The sequence below is a fragment of the Octopus bimaculoides genome, chromosome 13 (assembly GCF_001194135.2).
Source record: "Octopus bimaculoides isolate UCB-OBI-ISO-001 chromosome 13, ASM119413v2, whole genome shotgun sequence".
Taxonomy (NCBI): Eukaryota; Metazoa; Mollusca; class Cephalopoda; order Octopoda; family Octopodidae; genus Octopus; species Octopus bimaculoides.
Window position 1 is genome coordinate 1,399,207 of NC_068993.1, and position 19,508 is coordinate 1,418,714.

At 35.9% G+C, this 19,508-nt stretch overlaps 2 protein-coding genes across 4 annotated transcripts in view; one reads left to right on the forward strand and one right to left on the reverse strand.

Moving 5' to 3' along the window:
• Positions 1-1,352: 1,352 nt before the first annotated feature.
• Positions 1,353-19,508, forward strand: part of LOC106868067 (tetratricopeptide repeat protein 4) — a 27,402-nt gene continuing 9,246 nt past the window's right edge. Inside the window, exons 1-13 of one of the 3 annotated variants that reach the window (XM_014913180.2) lie at positions 1,353-1,481; positions 2,107-2,168; positions 3,810-3,970; positions 4,856-4,964; positions 5,828-5,989; positions 6,796-6,873; positions 7,567-7,634; positions 7,736-7,792; positions 8,916-9,002; positions 9,330-9,523; positions 10,247-10,331; positions 11,059-11,141; positions 12,071-12,205. In XM_014913180.2, coding sequence (XP_014768666.1) covers positions 3,821-3,970; positions 4,856-4,964; positions 5,828-5,989; positions 6,796-6,873; positions 7,567-7,634; positions 7,736-7,792; positions 8,916-9,002; positions 9,330-9,523; positions 10,247-10,331; positions 11,059-11,141; positions 12,071-12,170 — 1,173 coding nt within the window. In that variant the 5' untranslated portion in view covers positions 1,353-1,481; positions 2,107-2,168; positions 3,810-3,820 and the 3' untranslated portion in view covers positions 12,171-12,205. Of the gene's footprint in view, positions 1,482-2,106; positions 2,169-3,809; positions 3,971-4,855; positions 4,965-5,827; positions 5,990-6,795; positions 6,874-7,566; positions 7,635-7,735; positions 7,793-8,915; positions 9,003-9,329; positions 9,524-10,246; positions 10,332-11,058; positions 11,142-12,070; positions 12,206-19,508 lie in introns of those variants that run through there. The other 2 variants (XM_014913179.2, XM_014913181.2) reach the window with 2 other exon arrangements.
• On the reverse strand, positions 11,678-19,160 carry LOC106868069 (coiled-coil domain-containing protein 24). The gene is made up of 9 exons (XM_014913182.2): positions 18,903-19,160; positions 17,242-17,437; positions 16,353-16,510; positions 15,804-15,868; positions 15,320-15,401; positions 14,540-14,626; positions 14,128-14,258; positions 13,030-13,132; positions 11,678-12,440 (listed from the first exon to the last, which is right to left on the reverse strand). The coding sequence occupies exons 2-9, from the start codon at positions 17,419-17,421 to the stop codon at positions 12,257-12,259; spliced, it is 990 nt and encodes a 329-aa protein (XP_014768668.1). The 5' UTR covers positions 17,422-17,437; positions 18,903-19,160; the 3' UTR covers positions 11,678-12,256.

Below are 19,508 nucleotides of genomic sequence, written 5' to 3' on the forward strand. Positions count from 1 at the left end.
ATATATGCATATATATATGCATACATATACATATATATATACACACATTATATTATCAAGCAGTATATTACTAGTTATGGCATATAGCTCTCTCTCTCTCTCTCTCTCTCTCTCTCTCTCTCTCTCTCTCTCTATCTATCTATCTATATATATATGCATGCCAAAACCAGTTGTATACTACTTGACCTTGACAACATGTGTGTGTGTGTTTGTGTGTGTGGGTGTGCAAGAGACAGGATACAATGGAGAGGATTGTTAAAACATTTACCCATTCCTTGTAGAAGGGAAGTGTTATGAGGTTTTAATTGGAAGGAAAACTGTTAGACTTCTACTGAAATTCAATCCCATTGAAATAGCTGCAACTAAATGGTTTTGATGGATAATATTTTAATTATTATCATTTTTACTCCACACTGACATTTTGAGTGAATGTAGGTTGTTGTTAAACTTCTTAGAGAAAGGCTCATTTAATCACTAACGAGGTAGTTTGTCGAAATAAGGATACACTGGTGTGTAAATAGAGGAACACAACAATGAGGGAGTCTTTATGGTATCAGCCAATTTGCTAGAAATAACAGCCAAATCACCTTTAAATCACACCCTATTGCTTTAATGAAAGGAAGAGTGTATTGGACAGTGTAGTCTCTGACACATAAAAACGCATGAGGGTCATGGCTGGAATGCCTTTGATCATAGATTTGTTCAAGCCTGAGATGGTCTGGAACTAAACAATAACAATATTTATCTGCTCATGCAATACTGGTCCCAAAACGAACTTGTCACATATAAAAGAGTTCTTTGAGGACCCCATAAAATTCAATGGACCCTCTTACCCTTGGTTGGGTTACATGAAATAGTGTCTGCTGGCAGTTTGAAATAAATTCTTGGTTTAATTCCTGGCATTCAGAATACACTCTACAGATTTAGTGGAGTTCTATAAAACTCCTTGTAACACCAAAGATAAACTGAAGGCAAGGATTATGGCAGCATTGACCAACTTAAACAAGGAGACCGTCCAGAAGAGTTGCAGGAGATTCTAAAGTCGTCTGTGGTGGAAGCCAATGACGATTTTATTGAATAAATTTACTCTTTAGTATTTCAAGATATTTCTATGTAATTTTGGTCAATATCTCGGCATCGCCTTTAATGAATATTCAGCTTTAAGTTTTGCTTTTAATTGTTTTAGTTCAAGTTTCAAATTAAATTTTTCGAATTCCCTTTGTTTTGGTGTTATTTTTTTTTTTATATATTTAAGAAAAATACCATTTATCGATTCTAATTCAATGTAGTTTTAAAATGCGGAAAGTTTTTTTATGCTGTGGTGAGTTGATTCTGGGTGAGTTTTGATGCTAAACAGATTAGAAAGTTACGAATGAAATGTTCAAGAAACAGGTTTGAGGTGGAAATTTATTTGTGAGGGAACATTACACCGGTAACCAAGGAAGACAAATCTCACTCATTCTGCACGTGTTTTGGAATTGGTAAATTCTGTTTTTTCATGTTTTTATAGAATATAATTTATTTTTATTTAGCAATAACTAAAGAACCAGAAATGTAACTCATTTTTTTTGCTGTATGTCATGTATAGAAAAAGATTATTTTATACTAGCAACATGTTATTGTTATTTAAGCACAAACTATAGCATTTTCAACTGTGACCATCCCGTCTGGTTTCAGACAGAGTGTCTAGGACTACGTTATGCGAAGTGTCCTTCCACCCGTTTAACATACTAAACTTTAATCTGAAAGTTATTCGACTGCTATTTCTAGCATTTTCTTCGACTACATACACACCCTCGTTTCACCGTAATTCATATTTATTTGTTGTTGTTCTTTTTACATAACTTTATTGTTTATCATATAAAGTTTCTAAAGACGTAATTATCCAGATACTAATTAATAGGCATAACGTTCTAATTAAGTCGAACCTATTAATTACGTTAGATTTATTTGGTTCTCTTCCCCCCCCCCCCTCTGTACCACGTAATATTATTTCTTCGCATCAATCAGTAAACATTGTCTTCTTTTACCGATCCATTCCTAAAACAGGTTTTGGCTCCTGATAAACTCCTGTTATTTACTTTATTTTATTTTATTTTTCTTAAGGCGGTGGTAAGGAAGACGTACACCACTCGTTTTCGGTACAACAAAAATCCTAAACCCCTAGTGTGCGTATTCTTTTCTTTCGCTAAAAAAAAAAAAAAGTTCTTTAACCGATTCATTGATGGTAACGATGAGTTTTCGGGTTATATTTTTGAATCTGGCTGTTAGTTTATTTCTACATTTAGATATATAGCGTGGCTGTGTGGCAAGAGGTTTGCTTCCCAACTCCATAGTTCTGGGTTCAGTCCCACTGTGTGGCATATTGAGCAAGTGTCTTCTACTCTCGCCCCAGGGTTAGTAGACTTGATAGACGGATAACATCGGTGGCGTGGAGAGAGGAATCTGGTATGCATGGATGACTGCTGGCCTTCCATAAACAACCTTGCCTGGACGTATGCCTTAGAAGGGAACTTTCTAGGTGAAATCCCATGGTCATTCATGGCCAAAGGGGGTCTTTACAGTTTTTACAAGTGATTAAATATATTCACCTCTAATATTTCCTGATTCTTTTTTATGGTCTCTATACTCCTCATGAAATAATTTCACCAACTGGATCTTCTGGATTTCAGTTGTATGGACACTCTGCATTACACTTCTCTATAGTGGATTACTGTGTATTCTGATAGCTGAGTCTGTAAGAGGAGCTTTATGTGATTGCCACACAATTCTCAGAATCCACATCTTATACTATAATTCATTTAATATTGACTATTGAAAAAAAAGTGCCTAATGCCATAGTTGAGATGGTTTTGCTTAAAGACCCTGTCCACTGACAGGCAAAACTGACACTGACTTGACCAAAATAAATACATTTATATGTACATGTGTGTGTTGCGTCATATAGATATATGGTAAATGGGGAGAAATATGGAATATTTTCAAAGAAATAGGAAATTTACCACTGTTTTTGCAGACACAGGAAGTTCCATTATTTCTAGTGACTCATACACTTTTACATCTTAAAATTAATGTTTTTTTTATACTATTTCTAATTGAATACTTCTAACTTCGCCAACAGTTGTTTTTCTCTTGCAAATATACGCTAATTAAAGCATTTTTAATGAATGTGAGCTCATAACAGAAGCCTTCAAAATGAAAGTATTTATTTCTCTTAATCATGAACAACATTAAGTCTTGGTATTCCAAGATGACTCTGATATTATGAGAAACTAAAACACTTCAGGAACCAAGAAGCATTAAAATTAAAAACAACATAAATGAACATTAATTGTGGTGAGTTTAAAAATAGATTCATCAGAAATTGTTGAACTTCCTGTGTTTGCAGCTACAGCAATACCATCTCTAGTAAAGTTCTAAGAAGCCTGGTATATATATATATATACAGTATCTCAGAGAAGTATGTACACCCCTAAAAAATTTCAGTGGCAATTAAAAGCACCCACTACACTCTCGGAGTGGTTGGCTTTCGGAAAGGCATCCAGCTGTAGAAACTCTGCCAGATCAGATTGGAGCCTGGTGCAACCATCTGGTTTCACCAGTCCTCAGTCAAATCGTCCAACCCATGCTAGCATGGAAAGCAGACGTTAAACGATGATGATGATGATAATGGCAATTTTTTTCTGAAATTTTTTAGGGGTGGGCATACTTCTGTAAGATACTCTCTCTCTATATATATATATATTTACACACACACACATACATATGTAAATGTCTGATATTATTTTCATCTTTATATTTCGTTACAGTGTTGCTTAAAATGTCTTCCAACATGCCTGAATCAAAGAACTTGACAGAAAGTATTGCTGAGAAAGTCGATGAAGAACTTGATGACTTCCTGAATGAAATGATGAAAAAGTCTAAGAAAACTGCTGAAACTGAAGACAAAAGTTTTGAAGAAATTGTTGCTGTGAGTTCAGTTAACTTCATATATATATATATATATATATTTATATATATACACACATACACACATGTACTCAATGTATCTGTGAATATGATGCATGTTTACTGTGTTTGTATCAAAATTTTGGGGAAAGATAACCCATGTCATCTCCTCGGAGGTATGCACCTTGTCTGTTTAATGACAGCATCACTAATAACTTGTTTTAATTTTCTTGTTTAATGATTTGCTTAGAGAAGGAAGAGCCAGGTTTGTGACTATTTCTAAGGTCTCAAAGATTGTTGAGAGAAAGGCAGGAAGTTTTCCTCACATTTAGCCCAAATGCTTGCAACAGAGTGGCCTCTTCTGAGGGCACTCATAGGCCAGGAGAAGGAGGAGGGGAAGGAGGTGGTGGTGGCGAACTGGGTTGTGGATTAAGTCTGCTACTCGTTAAGTGGAATGATCTCTCTGAGAAGCTTCAGTACAGTTTCCATCTATAAAATGTCACAACTGTTTGGCTGCTTTGTGGCTGTGGTAGAAGACACTTGTCCAAGGTGTCACTCACTGGGACCAAAGAGTTGCAGGTCAAACGTTAACTACTCAGTCACAGCTGGGCTTTGGACATCTTGACCACACAGCAAATGGCTGCCTTCATTAACCAAAGTAGCAAATAAAGACACAAATGTCAAAGATTTACAAAGATGGATGGAATGAGAAAATGGATGTAAAAGAATATCAACTCTCTCCTCCTCCTCCGCTCTCTCTCTCTCTCTCTCTCTCTCTCTCTCTCTCCCCTTGTCTTTCATCCAGTTAGTAGAAGAGTTGATAACCATAAAGTTTGTAATTCAGTTTTCAATTATTTTATAAAAAGTAATTCAGCATTAATTAATTAATTAATGAAAATTCTTACAGGAATTAGAAACCCATCCGGCTTTTTTGAAAGAAATTGATCCTTCCAAACCCCTTCATCCAGCTGTTGAAGCTCTGCAGGCCCTGAAGTATGAATGTGAAAACCCTGTCAGTAAGTATAGTCAATCCCTTTTGCATAAGGGTCAGTCCCTTCTGTGTGTAATCAAAATTTTCTATCTGGGGAAGAGGCCCTTCTGTAAGGGATCAAACCTTTTTAAAATCAATTTTGTTTCACCAGGAAAATGGATTGCTACAATTGTTGAGCAAGAAAATCCTGTGCCATATTTGGCCAGAGTCTTTTACATTCTGAGTTTCATTCCTGCCATGGTTGACATTATCTTTCATCATTTCAAGATCAATGAAATACTTGGTCAGTGGAACTGCTCACATTTTGGTAGTTGTGAGGAATTTTGTTGCTAGGATCTATTGGCAACAGAAATCTTCTACATGAACAAGAATTAATCAAGTTATGTGGTTCCAAATTTAAATGCCACCAAAACTTGAAGGAATGTAACCAAATATCTCAAAGTCTTTGTTGAACTCTCTTACAATTCTGTCATCTGATGCCCGTCCACTTCGCATTTCCACCAGTTGCCATTTTATAGTCATGGTTCTGGAACTTCACTTATGTCTTCTTTTGGGGTAAATTATGAGAAAAAACGTATACAGAGTTCATTTTATTGATAAGATTTATAAGGTTCCAGTTCTGATGTTGTAACTGTTTCAGGTATGTTTATCTTTTACTTGGTTCAGTCATTAGACTGCAGCCATGCTGGAGCACCACCTTAAAGAGTTTTTAGTCAAACAAATCGAACCCTGTACATTTTTTTCAGACACACAGCCATGCCTGCACTCATAATAACAATAGTTGCTCATCTCCAAAATTCAAACAAAATCTTTCGCTAATTTTTTTTTTTCCAAATTCGTTTTTGATGAGTTTTTGAGAATTCCATTTTGTTTTCAATTTACTTACAGTGAAAGCAGACAGTTTTAAGGAAGAAGGAAATTATCTGTTCAAAAAACAAGACTATCGTACAGCTATTGCAAATTACACTGAAGGAATCAAGGTTCAAGCACCGGACAGGATGTTAAATGCTTCGTTATATTGTAATAGAGCAGCTTCTAATTATCAACTTGGTAAGTAAAGAAAAACTGATTGATAAACATTCTCTCATGGAAGACTGGAAACAAGCAACATCGCTCTGTATACATACACATGCACACACACATGCAAGCACACACACACTCACAAGATAGGTTTCTTTCAATTTCTGTCTACCAAATCCACTCACAAAGCTTTGGTCAGCCTAGAACACTTGCGCAAGGTGCCATGCCCATTCCTAATATTAAACGGTACCTTATCCAAACAACAGACTCTTGTAATCCATTCCATCATGGAAAATAGTTACGAAATGACGATAATCAATATGAATGATGATGATGTTAAATTTCTTCAGGTATTTAGTTCTGTTCCTTAATGATAAAGAATTGGTAGCAGAGACAGTAGAGTATCAGGTAGAATGCCTTGTGGTATTTGCTCCAGCTCTCTGTGCTCTGAATTCAAATCCTATCAGGTCAGCTTTGCCTTTGATCCTTTCAGGGTCCAAATGCATAATACCACTCCAGGGTGGTGGTCAGGTGGAACTGTTAGGGTTTTTGGGTATCAGTTCCTACTCTTCACCTCCTTCCACCAGCCTCTCTCTCCTGACAGAAACAATCTTTTGGGCCCCAGCTTACCGTTTTTAGCCTTCAGTGAGGCCATCACATGAAGCAACATGTCAACCATACCAATAAAAAAAGCGAGTGGAGCATTGCTCTTTTTTCTCTTTTTTGAAACCTTTAGTTTCTCTGATCTTCAGATTGTGTCAGCATGTTTTAAAGACCAAAACCATTTCTTGTTTTTGGCATCATTTCTAAATGTATTATGACTGTTGCTATTTCAGGAAACTTTGGTTATGCTTTATTTGACTGTGTCATGGCCTGTAAATTCAAGGAACAGTATTTGAAAGCCTTCATCAGAGGTGAGTTCTGTTGTTTAAATTTCTAAACAAATATTAAAATGGTAAAATGACAGACATAGGACAGACATGTGCTATTAAATGTCTTGAAGTATATAATTACATCTGCTTCTCTTCTGAGTTCAACTCTTGTCTTAAGTCAATAAGATAGATACCAGTTCACCAAAATAAAACTATGGTATTGAGTACTCTTTTTTTTTTTTTTGCCAACAGCTAACACTAAATGTGTGTGTGTGTGTGTGTCTTAGTGGATCTCTTTTGTTCAGTGATGAGGATTTACACTTGTTTGATCGACTGAGTTACCCGCCCCTGAATAAACACGTCCTTGGCTGAGTATTTGCACACATGTGTTACCCTTAACACAGTTCTCTAATAGAACCAGTGTAACACAGTGTTTGAAAAGGCTGAACCTTTTTAATTACTGGTACAACCCATTCAAAGGGCTTCTATACAGTTTCCATTTACCCATTTTTACTCACAAAGTATAGGTTGGTCTGAGGCTCTGAGAAAATGACAATTACCGAAGATGCTACACTGGAATCGAACCCATGAACCTTTTAACCATTCAACCATCGCCACTCTCTCTCTCTCTCTATATATATATATATATATATATATGTGTGTGTGTGTGTGTGTTTACTCGTATCATTTCTTCTATGTTCTCATTATCTGTGTATATCTTCTTGTTTTGACAAGGATCTCAGTGCTGCATTGAACTGAAGAAATTCTCAGACGCTATTAAATGGTGTGAAGCTGGTTTGAAAATATCCTTTATCAATTAGTTTAAAGATTTCTCTTTGACTAAACACTTTCAAAGATGTCTTTCAAATGTCTCTAAAATTACATTCCTTGACTCATAATTTATTTTGAACCTGAAAATGAGAAACTTTCTGCTTTAAAAGAGAAATCACTAAAATTAAAGGTAATTTATTTTCTGATATTTTTGGTAATTTTTTACATAATTTCTTCTTCTGTTTTCCCATGCTTAAACCTGGTCTTTTCTTGTCCTTCATCTCACCATTTGTTGCAATCCTTTTGCCATCATCTTGAAGTTCCACTACTACATCTAATGTCTTTTTTTTTTATCTTCCTCCCCTACAAATTCCTTCCACTTGTGTTAGTCGTCGTGTATTTATCCTTCATCCTCCCTGGCTTCTCAATCTCTGTACCTGTAACACCAGGTAACACCTTAATGTCTTCCATGATGTATTATGTACACCATTTTAGACATCCTCATCTTTCCTCTGTGCATCCATGATAATGCTATCACTTAGGATCGAAGTTACTTACAGAAGGGCCTCATCTGTCAGTCCTTATAAAAGCTGTGAATGTTGGCATCACTGTTGCTATTCTGTTGTCTATGACTGATCTAAACTTAATCATCATTTTATCTCATACTCTGACCACCTCTCTTTATCTAACCATTTCTCTGCCAACAATATTCCTCTTCTACCCGTTCCTGTATTATGTCCCCACAGGAATTATATATGTGCACCTTACACATGAGGAGTTTTGCTTCATGTTACCTTCTGTACACTGCACACATCTACCGTTGTTTTGTGCCCCTGAATTTTTGCTCTTGACAGCAAGAGGAGAGTTTCCAATGGTAGGTGAGGATTGTTTGATGTCTGTATTCTGTACTTAAGATGAAAGTTGGTGCTGTTGTCTCATGACATTGAAAGTGTTTGTCACACTTGGCCAGATGTTCACACCTAACCACCTCAGTAACAGAGTAGCAGTCCTTTTATATGCAATTAGTGTTTTATATATGTAATTGTAATGATGTCGACACAGGTTTATTGGTTGAATACCCTTTTTATCACTAACCATTGCAACGTAGGCTGGCTACATTTTATCGTGCCACCCACATTTGAGGTTTCATGTTTATTAGTGCATTTATTTAACATCCATTTTTCAATGCTAGCGTAACTTGGACAGTGTTTCATGTCCTCTGTGTCAATTTGGAATTTAGAGTTTCCACCCTCCTGTTTGATTGGCCTTTGTTGTGCAGACGATACCATTTCTACAAAGCATTTCTTTTGTAGAAAATCCAAGACCGTGATTTACGTAAACAACAATTACAAGAGAGGAAAGCTGATGGTTTAGAATCGAAACTGTTTAAAGAAATTCATGTAAGTTTTATGTTTTGTTTGATATCATCCGATTGTTGTTGTTGAGCTCCAGGTTAGTCTCATGGTATAAACCGTTCAGCTGTAGCTCAGCCTTGTATGTAATGTGTAACGTTTGGCTCCAGATCTTCACTGATGACCCAGCTATGTTATGTATTACAAAACAAGCAACTCACATGGCTTTTGAAATTCTGCTTATTCTACGACCAGTCATGTTTTTTTATTATATTCACATTTCAACACCAAATCATTGGGTTTCCCCAAGTTCTTTTCTCATTCATTGTTCAGATAAAAAGTTTCTCAAAATTTTATTCCTGCTGTTATTTTCAGAAACGACATATCAAAATGAAGACTGACAAACAGAATGGAAAAACTATTTTAAGTTTATCAGATCTGGAAGGAAGTAATCCAGGTGGTGCCAAAGTTTACCTTGATGATGCAGGACTTCTCCATTGGCCAGTTTTGTTTATGTATCCAGAATATAACCAAACTGATTTCATTGAGAGCTTCAGTGAAAACCATTGGTACATATTTATATTTCTATATGTTTATTTATACATCATTATCATCATCATTTTAATGTCCACTTTTCCATGCTTGCATGGGTCAGAAGGAACTTGTTGAGGCAGATTTTCTATGGCCAGATGCCCTTTGTCACAAGCCTTTACCTAAAGGTAATATTTCCCCAGAACCCTGTGTTTGAGAATCAAGCTTCCTAACCACAGAGCCACACCTGCATCTATGACACACCTGTGCCTCTTATAGTTCTGTCTCTTTACACTCAGTAGATTTAGTAAATTTTGAAGAGTTTTGTACAATATCAATTTATAATGCAGAAGGCACAAGCTGGGCTGTATGGTCAAGGAATTCACTTCTAAGTGTCCATTGCAGTCAGCTGATGATTTTATCTTCCTTACTATATTTGGTGTATCAAGAGCTTTGGTTCTGTCAGTCTGATAAATTCCTTATCACACTTCTTTGATGACAATCAGGCAGTAAACCAAAGGGACCAAAAATAATAATAAAAAAACAAAAGGTTCTCTCTAGTCTGCCTCAAATACAACTTTATTTCTCTTGTTTCCTAAAACACGATTTGATATTAAGAAATACATCAACAACCATTGTTTCACAAATAAATGTGAATCTCTAGTAATTCTATTCTCCATATTAGATGTGTTTGGAATGGTTCAATAATTTGTATTTTGCATATTAAAATTAATTTAATTACTCTGTTGCTTTTTTTCTAGCTTTTCTGACCATATTTTGGAAATGTTTCAATCTTGTACGGTTCCTTGGGATGAAGAACACAAGTATGTTCCTGAAAACATTGAGGTAACAGCAGAATTATTAAATTCTTAAGAATTCTTTAGAAAATCTAATTATATTTAATTTCCTGTTATCATTTAATTGTTGTAAGGAATTTTTTAATTGCTTAATCAGGAAGAAAGACAATGCTCATGACTTTTTTAAAGGTCTCTGACAGAAGTTGGAAGGGAGCAAGGAGGGTCTAAATGTTTGCCAAAGAGAGGACTCCATTAAAGGCACACAGGGACCAGGTGATGGGGGATGAACAGGGGCAACAGACCCAGGGAGACCACAGCTGGATTTGAACTCAGAATAAAAGGATTCAGACTCTATGCTGCAGAGCATCCTGGTTCTCCAACAACTTTGCTTGTTTGTCAGTATAGACTCGTTCTTTATTTATTGACCCTGAATAAAGGACAGTCACAGTTGACCTTGGCAGGATTTGAACTTAGGAGGCAATTAGCCAGAATAAATACCACAAGGTATGTGTCTGATACTGATTGTTCTGCCACCTTATTCAACAACAATAATGGGTTCAAATTTTGGCACAAGGCCAGCAAGGTTTTTTTTTTATGTAGGGGGTAAGTCGATTACAGAAAGACGTGCTGCTAAGCATTTTGTCCAATGTGTTAATGGTTCTGCCAGCAGGCCACCTGAATAATAATAATAATAATAATTTAGAGTCTGAGATATGTAGCGTTGATTCCTTAGAGACAATTGTGCTACATAAAGAATTATTATCATGTATTTCCAGATATATTTTGAAGAAAACAAAACAGAAAGTCTGTTTAGAATTCCTCCTGAAAAGTCATTGCTTGAAATTTTACAACATGAAAAGTAAGTACCTTAATAAATATCATCATCATTTAACGTCGGTTGTCCATGCTGGCATGGGTTGGATGGTTTGACCAGGGGCTGGCAAGCTGGGAGGCTGCGGCAGATACCAGTCTGTTTTGGCACGGTTTTCTATGGCTGGATGCCCTTCCTAACACTAACCACTTTACAGAGTGCAATGGGTGCTTTTTATGTGACACCGGCACAGGTGCCATTTGCATGACACCAGTATACATATATGCATACACACACATGCGTACGCGTGCTCACTCTCTCACTCGGTGAATAATTAAGTGATGTGTTTTCATCTCAATTAACTTTTTGTTTTTCCTAATTAATATTTTTGTTTCTTTGTTATGCATATATTATTTTAAACATGAAATTGTTAGTGACAAAAAAAAAAAAAAAACATGGATTTTGTTGTTAATATTTTTATTGAAATTAACTTTTTAACTTTTCTTTACCTCAATCTTACATCAATGAAAAACTTTCAAATTGTATTTTTATTGCTAACGATAGTAGTGTTCTTTAAATAAAAATTAAAATACACCAGACAGATTTATTAAGCATGAAGATAAGTTTAGGATTAGAGATCATCACAACTAGAATTACAATTTTAGGTGAACTAAGATCACATAGGTTTATGAGGAACATTGTGGCTAGGTTCCATGACATCAGTTGAACAGAACTGTAGGAATTATATTTCTACCAGTTCATTATATTAACAAAGAATATTACTTCAGTAAAATGATGCTAGGTTAAAGTTTCATTTTCTGCTTAAAAATGAGAAATTGGTTATGTTTCTTTTGTCCATTAATTTGTCTTATTCTTCCAGTAAACCATTTTAGTTTCATTTCTTATACTAACTTGGTTTAATGCTGTTTGGTCTAAAACAATTTCGAATCTCATTTTTTTTTCTTTCTTTTTGCCAGCTTCACAGTTATTGGCGGCACACCTGCATTTATACTGCTGGTTGCAAATTCAAAATTTAAAGGTGAATTTCTAAAGCATTACACATTGAAATCTTTGTAAATTATAATAAAAAAAAAAACGATTATCTCACCAAACCTAGGTTTGAATCATTATATTTGGCGCCAGATTATTTATTTTGGCTTTACTCACTGAGTTGACCTGGAATTATATATCATTCTTCTGAATTTCTCAGCAGAATTTTCTTTGGGTTTTCCATGACCTGGAGGATGAGGTAAAAATCGGTACTGGGAGAAGCCTAAGCATAGATTTTCACTGGAATTTGGTTTCTTGATATTCTTGTCAACAGCATCCACATTTCGGTTTGGTTTTCTGAAAACAAAAGTTGTTGTTTGTTAAAACTAGGATGATGCTTTGCCAATATTGCACATTCTGACCATATTTCACTCTGTGTTGTCTAATTCTCTTTAGAAAACCATTCTCTATTAATATGAACCGTCGTGCCTAGAAAAATGAACATTTTTATGCTCTTTTGATCTTAAGATTTTAGTATTTTCAACTCAGGAAAGAGTGACTGGTGCCACATAAAAAGCATCTGGTATACTCTGTACAATAGTTGGCATCCAATAGGAAGGGCAACATCCAGCCATAGAAACCATGCCAAAGCAGACAGAGGGACTTGGTGTGGCTCCTAGCCTTGCCAGCTCCTATCAAAATGTCCAATCCATGCCAGCATGGAAAACGGACGTTAAATGATGATGATGCTTTCTTTATACAATTAAGTTGACCAAAGCTGTGTGAGTGGATTTGGTAGGTGGAAACTGAAAGAATCTTGTTGTGTATATATATATATATATATATATATACACACAATGTATGTGTCTAAGGCTTAAGACACTTGCCTGCGGTGCCACACAGTGGGACTGAACCTGAAACCTTGTGGTTGGGAAGCTATACTTACTTAGCTGGTAGCTTGAGTGCAGAACTGGGTGACGGTGTGGATTTCCTGCTGGTTGATTCTTTCAGTAATTCCTCCTCTAAAAGTTTTCTTTCAAGACGTAATTCTGAAAAAAAAAAAAAAAAAAAAAAAAAAAACAAATTACATAAAAAAATAGTCACACAAAATAAATATACTACTACTACTACGTCCTAAATATATGACAGTGTTTATGATATAAACTTACGACATCATAAATATTGATAGGACTTATTTTGCCAAAGGTCAAATTTTGTTTGAAGTTAAAGAGAGGTAACAATCAACACATTGCAATAATGACATTTATGCACACATCTAAGGCAGAAGTTTACAGAACCTCTCATAGGAGATGAACTAGTCTATGTGTGTGTGTGATCATCGTTGTCCATTTTTTGATTATATATACGAGGGGGTGCTGAAAAGTTCCTGGCTTTAGGTAAAAGAATACAGGTGAATTAGTTAATTATGGTTTTATCCAACATCTTCCCCTCTGATTCACACTTATTGCAGCAGGTCTTCAGTTTTCCGAAGCCTTGTAAAAGAACTTGGAAGGTTGGGCCTCCAACCAGGCCTTTCACAATACCCTTAAAGCCAGGAAGTTTTTAGCACACCTCATATATCATCATCATTTAACGTCCACCTTCCATGCTAGCATGGGTGGGATGGTTTCACAAGAGCCGGCCAGGCAGGAGCCTATACCAGACTTCTGTGGCTGTTTTGGCAGGATTTTTACAGCTGGATGCTCTTCCTAACACCAACCACTCAGCAGAGTATATATATATATATATATACTTATATTTGATGTATTTCCAAAGAGATTCCATCTGCCAATTCCCATGCACTGCAGCCACAATCTGATGTTGATGTGGGTGGCATGTACCTGAAACCCAGGTGTGCCATACAGTGGAATTAAACTCAGAGCCATGTGCTTTCAAAGTGTATTCCTCAACATGTCTGCCTCTATCTTGTCCTCTCTCCTCAATCATCATTATTATGATTAAACCTCTAACCAAGGCACATAAATACAAAACTTGGCAGAAAATTGGTGTGCAAAATGAAGAAATCAACCCAGAAATATCTCACCTGAGATTGTAGGAATTACTTTCTTGGAAGTGGAAACAGTTTCAGACACTGATTGTTCTGTGACATCTAAATTATTCTGTAGAAGCTCAATATTTCTAAGAAGTTGTCTTATTTCATCTTCTAGTCTTGATCTACGGAAGAAAGTCACAAAAACCAGGAATCAAAAATAATTCAAAATTCAGCTGAAACAATAAACTGTAATCATGATTCTTATGCGAATTACATTCAATAGCTTCATTTGAAGATCCTTAAAAAATTTCTTCCATTAACATACCAGGGCACTGCATACTAACCCGGATTTTGTTTAATTGATTTCTGTTTGCCAAACTGCTAAGTTACAAGAGATAAAGCATCAACACTACTTTGCTGAGTTCAATAACATATATTTTGGAAAATTGATTCGAGAACTGACCTTAATTCTTGTGCAACATCATCAATCTTTAAGTAATCCAAGGAATGTATCATGGCTTGGATTTCATCTTTCATTGAATTCGAACATCTGCAGTGGAAAATATGTACACATTAGAAAGCATTTCTTGAGAAAATTTCATAAAACATTAGAAAGTAGTGCCAATCACTTAAAATGGACAGGATTGGGAGACGCAAGAAGACTTGGTATGAAGTAGTGAGATCTGATCTCAGGATATTGAACTTAACAGAGGAGATGACAATCAACCATGGTATCTGGTGATATGAGGTTCTTGAGAAGACCCAACCACCTCAGTGATATTAAGGTCCAGAAGTGCTGTGTATTATGTGCTCCCCACCCACACATTACATTAATTCATCTCCATATCCACTCACTCCAGTGAACCAAACGACATCCCATCTTGTCTTTCCAACTCTTCCACCTGCAACCCAATGTCCCTTTGTCATCTCTCTCTCCATAATGGTATTGGCAATGGCAGTAATGGTGGCAGGTTCTACTGCTTTACTGAAGATTGATGAGGTTGAGTATGTTATTAATCTTCTCTACTCAGTTTAAGATTTTGTCTATCTTAGAGATTGGTCCCAGCAGACTTATTCTATCAAGGATGAAATCTTCCGCTGTGTTCCGTTGATAGACTTTAATAGAAAACTTAGCAGCACCAATGATGAAAGAATGGTTTATCTATAAACAAAAGTCTAACATTTACTGGAATTTTTTTCCCGAGAAGCTCTATGAAAAATGTGAAAGAATATTTCTACTCACTGATTAATATTTGAAGATATTGATTGGTTTTTACTCATCACAGGTGAAATGGAATCATATTGCTTTGTTTCTTGGTAAATTTCTGCAAAACAATAATTTCATACTTCAAGATATATTCAAAACTTGGTATTGATGTTGATGGATTTGGTATTACAAGACAAACATGGAACAATAATGATAAACTCGGTACTGACCTAATTGATATAGAGAGCCTAAATATTTTAATCAAAGAAAATTACAGCTGTAATGAGAGGGAAATAATTACTTTAAAAGGTAATTCTGTATAAGACAAGCAAGGGAGACAATTCTGGAAATTAAAATTACAAACAATATAATGGAGTGATTCTGATCTTTGGCAGAAAGGTGATAACTCTGGATATGTTTCAGTATTATCAGACCTCATCAGTGGAGCCTAGTCTAAGCTGGCACTACTAGAGTAACACTGTTAGAAAACAACATAGAAGTAAAAGAAAGCAGAGATTACCTTGCTGTTGTGAAACATAGTCACGGATTTCTTTGTTATATTTCGATAGTACTTGACTGGAATCCCTAAAATAGACCAATATGATGTAGAATTAGTTTAATTTCTTAGTCTTGAATTAATATAGATTTTTGAGCAATGAAATTAACTAGATATTGGATAATTAGGACAATTAAAATAATTAAGATAATACGTAGTAATATATATAGGGTGGCATGTGAACAATTCATTGGACTGACTCTGTGCAGGTGGCACGTAAAAAACACCATTTTGAGCATGGCCGTTGCCAGTACCGCCAGACTGGCCCTCATGCAGGTGGCACGTAAAAAGCACCCACTACACTCTTGGAGTGGTTGGCATTAGGAAGGGCATCCAGCTGTAGAAATCTTGCCAGATCAGATTGGAGTTTGGTGTAGCCATCTGGTTCGCCAGTCCTGAGTCAAATCGTCCAGCCCATGCTAGCATGGAAAGCGGACGTTAAATGATGATGATGATGATGCATAATAATTCAGTTAATTAAAGAAATTAAAACAGTAATCAGTAATTACTTACAATCCATTATACTCTGCCTTCTCTATGATACTCGAGATCAGAAAAGCAATTTCCTTAATTAAAGTCTCTCTTGCTGTTGGAGGTTCAGGAATTCTGAGTGTGACTTGGGACAGATTCCTTTCTTGATATTCTTTGAAAATCTCTTGCAAAGTTTCAAGCTACAATATATTTATATATACATTATATACACACACACAAGCAAGGAAAAATGTTGATATATAAAAGTCTGTCTCCAAAAATAACAATATTATGCAAAAACAGAACATTTGTTTATAATACAAGCCTGAACTCTCAAATTTCAACTGGATTTAGACTCACTAAATCTGAAACTGATTTATTCCCAGTTTTGTGTTGGTGATGATGATGATGATGAGGATGAATTAATAATAATAATAATAATAATAATGCCTTCAAATTTTGGCACAAGGCCAGCAAGTTTGGGCTGGAGAGGAGGAGTTGATTACACTGACCCCAGTGCTTAACTGGTATTTATTTCATTGATCCCTAAAGGCAAAGTCAGCCCCAGTGGCATTTGAACTCAGCACATAACAACAGACGACATGCTGCTAACCATCTCGTCCAGCTTACCACCCCAGTAATAATAATAATAATAATAATAATAATAATAATAATGGTTTCTAATTGAGGTACAAGCCACCAATTTAAAGGTGGGGGTTAGTTGGTACCATCTACCCCAATACTAGCACTTTATTTTACCGTTCCTGGAGCTGGAGTTGACTTTGGCAGCATTTGGAACCAGACTATAAAGAGGCAGAAAGAAGGTGGAAAAGCAATTTGTTCTCCAAACAAGTATATATATATATATATATATATATATATATATACATATTCCTCACATTATACACAAGTGACTGGTGTATATATTCACCTCATTCTGGAGTTGAATACTTTCTTCAACCAAACCAACACCTAAAATATTCTTGATTTCTTGTCTCTCAGAATCTGGGACTGTCTGTTCTATCAGCTTCCACACCGATAATGGAACTTTATAAAGATGTGAAGAAAGAGGATGAGGTAGATACGCTGCTTCTGTGGTATTTTCAGTCATGTTTCAATAGAAGAACCTGAAACAGATATTGACATACATACATACATTAGATACACACACACATGCAAATGTGTATGCGATGTATTAATAGAATTAATTATACGACATTAGGAAAAATAAGTAAAATAAATGTTTTTTTTATAAAACACACAGTTATGACCTAGATGTGTAAAAGTAGATTCCGTGTTTAAATCGGTTTTCCTTTTTGTGACCAAGAAGACAGATCAGCTTCACTATTTCCTGTGATTCTTCTTCAAACAGCCACAGTCAAGCTGCATCTCACACTGTTGTTCCATGAACTTCTGTCTACCATTACCTTTGGTAGACCCTCAGTTCCATGTTCTGTGTGATCTCTACCGATAACACCAATGTATTCGAGTGGTTTTCTTCTTTTAATAAGGTACAGAAGTCTCCAAAATATAACATCCATTATGGCCTTCTGTTCAGTTTGATAGCAGTGGCCAGGAAAGCAAAAGACCAGCCTTGTTGACTTTGATAAAATACTTGATTGCTAAATGTTTCACAGCTTGTTAAAGGTACTCTAAGCTAGTCCCTTGTATGTAAGGATATCTTTGTTAGCAATGCAGGGTTCAAGTTACTTGAAATCACTAACCTCCTTGATTTGTATTCCGTTATTGAAACAAATTGGCAGATGGAACCAAATTTGGCTGATTATTTACCACTTCATCAGAGATCAGTCGCTCATTTCCTTGGCCACAGAGAGACTAGTATCTTATAGCCAGAGCTAGTATCAACATAAATTAGGGTGGAACTAAATTGGTCTCTTCAAATTTAAATAGCAGTATTGCAAGTGATTGGCAACTTGAATTAATTAACAAAGGCACTTATATAGGATTAAGAAAAAGAAATAATTCATGTTGCCAATGTTTGTTCAGTTCCAGTCAAGTACTGGGATTCTGACCCCCGAACTTTACTGATCCTGGAGGGATGAAAGGCAAAGTTGACACAGGCAGAAATTGAACTCAGATTGTAACAAATCAGAAGAATTGCCACCGGACACTTTTGCTCTAATGATTCCACTAGATCAACACCTTAATGAACTGGAGATTGGTACTCAGATGTTGAATGTCTCCCACGATAATTAACAACCAAATATCATAGCGTATAATGTGCAGAATGAGACTTCTGACGGCAGCCTGCTGTCCGCTCTCACAGAATCTACCAGAACAAACAAGACCGAACTTTCTGAGAAGTAAAACAATAATAATAATAATAATAATGAGAATGATAATTGCCAAATTTGGCACAAGATTGTAATTTTGAGGACAGAAGGGTTGATCATTTATTGCAGCCAACTTTGCATTTCATCCCAGAGCGAAGGTGTGTTTACTTAATACATGGGAATTCTAGCAATAGATATACTGATAGTTCTCTCCGAACCATATTCTTAAACTTTCAGAATCAAAGAGTCAAAATGTAAAAAGAAATGAAGTAAACGATGTCTCCATGTTGTCACTTACTGTCAGCCCAAGAATTCACTCGTCTATTGTTCCTCGTTTGATAGCAAATGTCTCTAGCAATTTGAATAGGTTGCCGTTTGGAATAGAAACTTGCTGGACAAATGCTGAAAATTCCTAGAAATGCCCTCAGAGTTTTTTCTGAAATAAAAACCATCACTTTAATAGAGATTACGTAAAACTCATTGGAATGAAGTAAAGAATCAATTTGGGAATCCAAGCTTGTTTAATGTTTGTTTACATTGGTAAGCTTAGTAACGAAGGGAGATAACTGTGGAATCAACTAAGGGAAACAACTCAAGGTGATCAACGTGATAGAATTTTTCTCTTAATTGATGAAAAAAAAATTACTGATAAATGTTAGTGACTCAAATAAACGAAAAATATACTTCTCTCTCTCTCTCTTTTACTCTTTTACTTGTTTCAGTCATTTGACTGCGGCCATGCTGGAGCACCGCCTTTAGTCGACCCCCAGGACTTATTCTTTGTAAGACTAGTACTTATTCTATCGGTTTCTTTTTGCCGAATCGCTAGGTTACGGGGACGTAAACACACCACCATCGGTTGTCAAGCGATGTTGGGGGACAAACACAAACACACACACACACA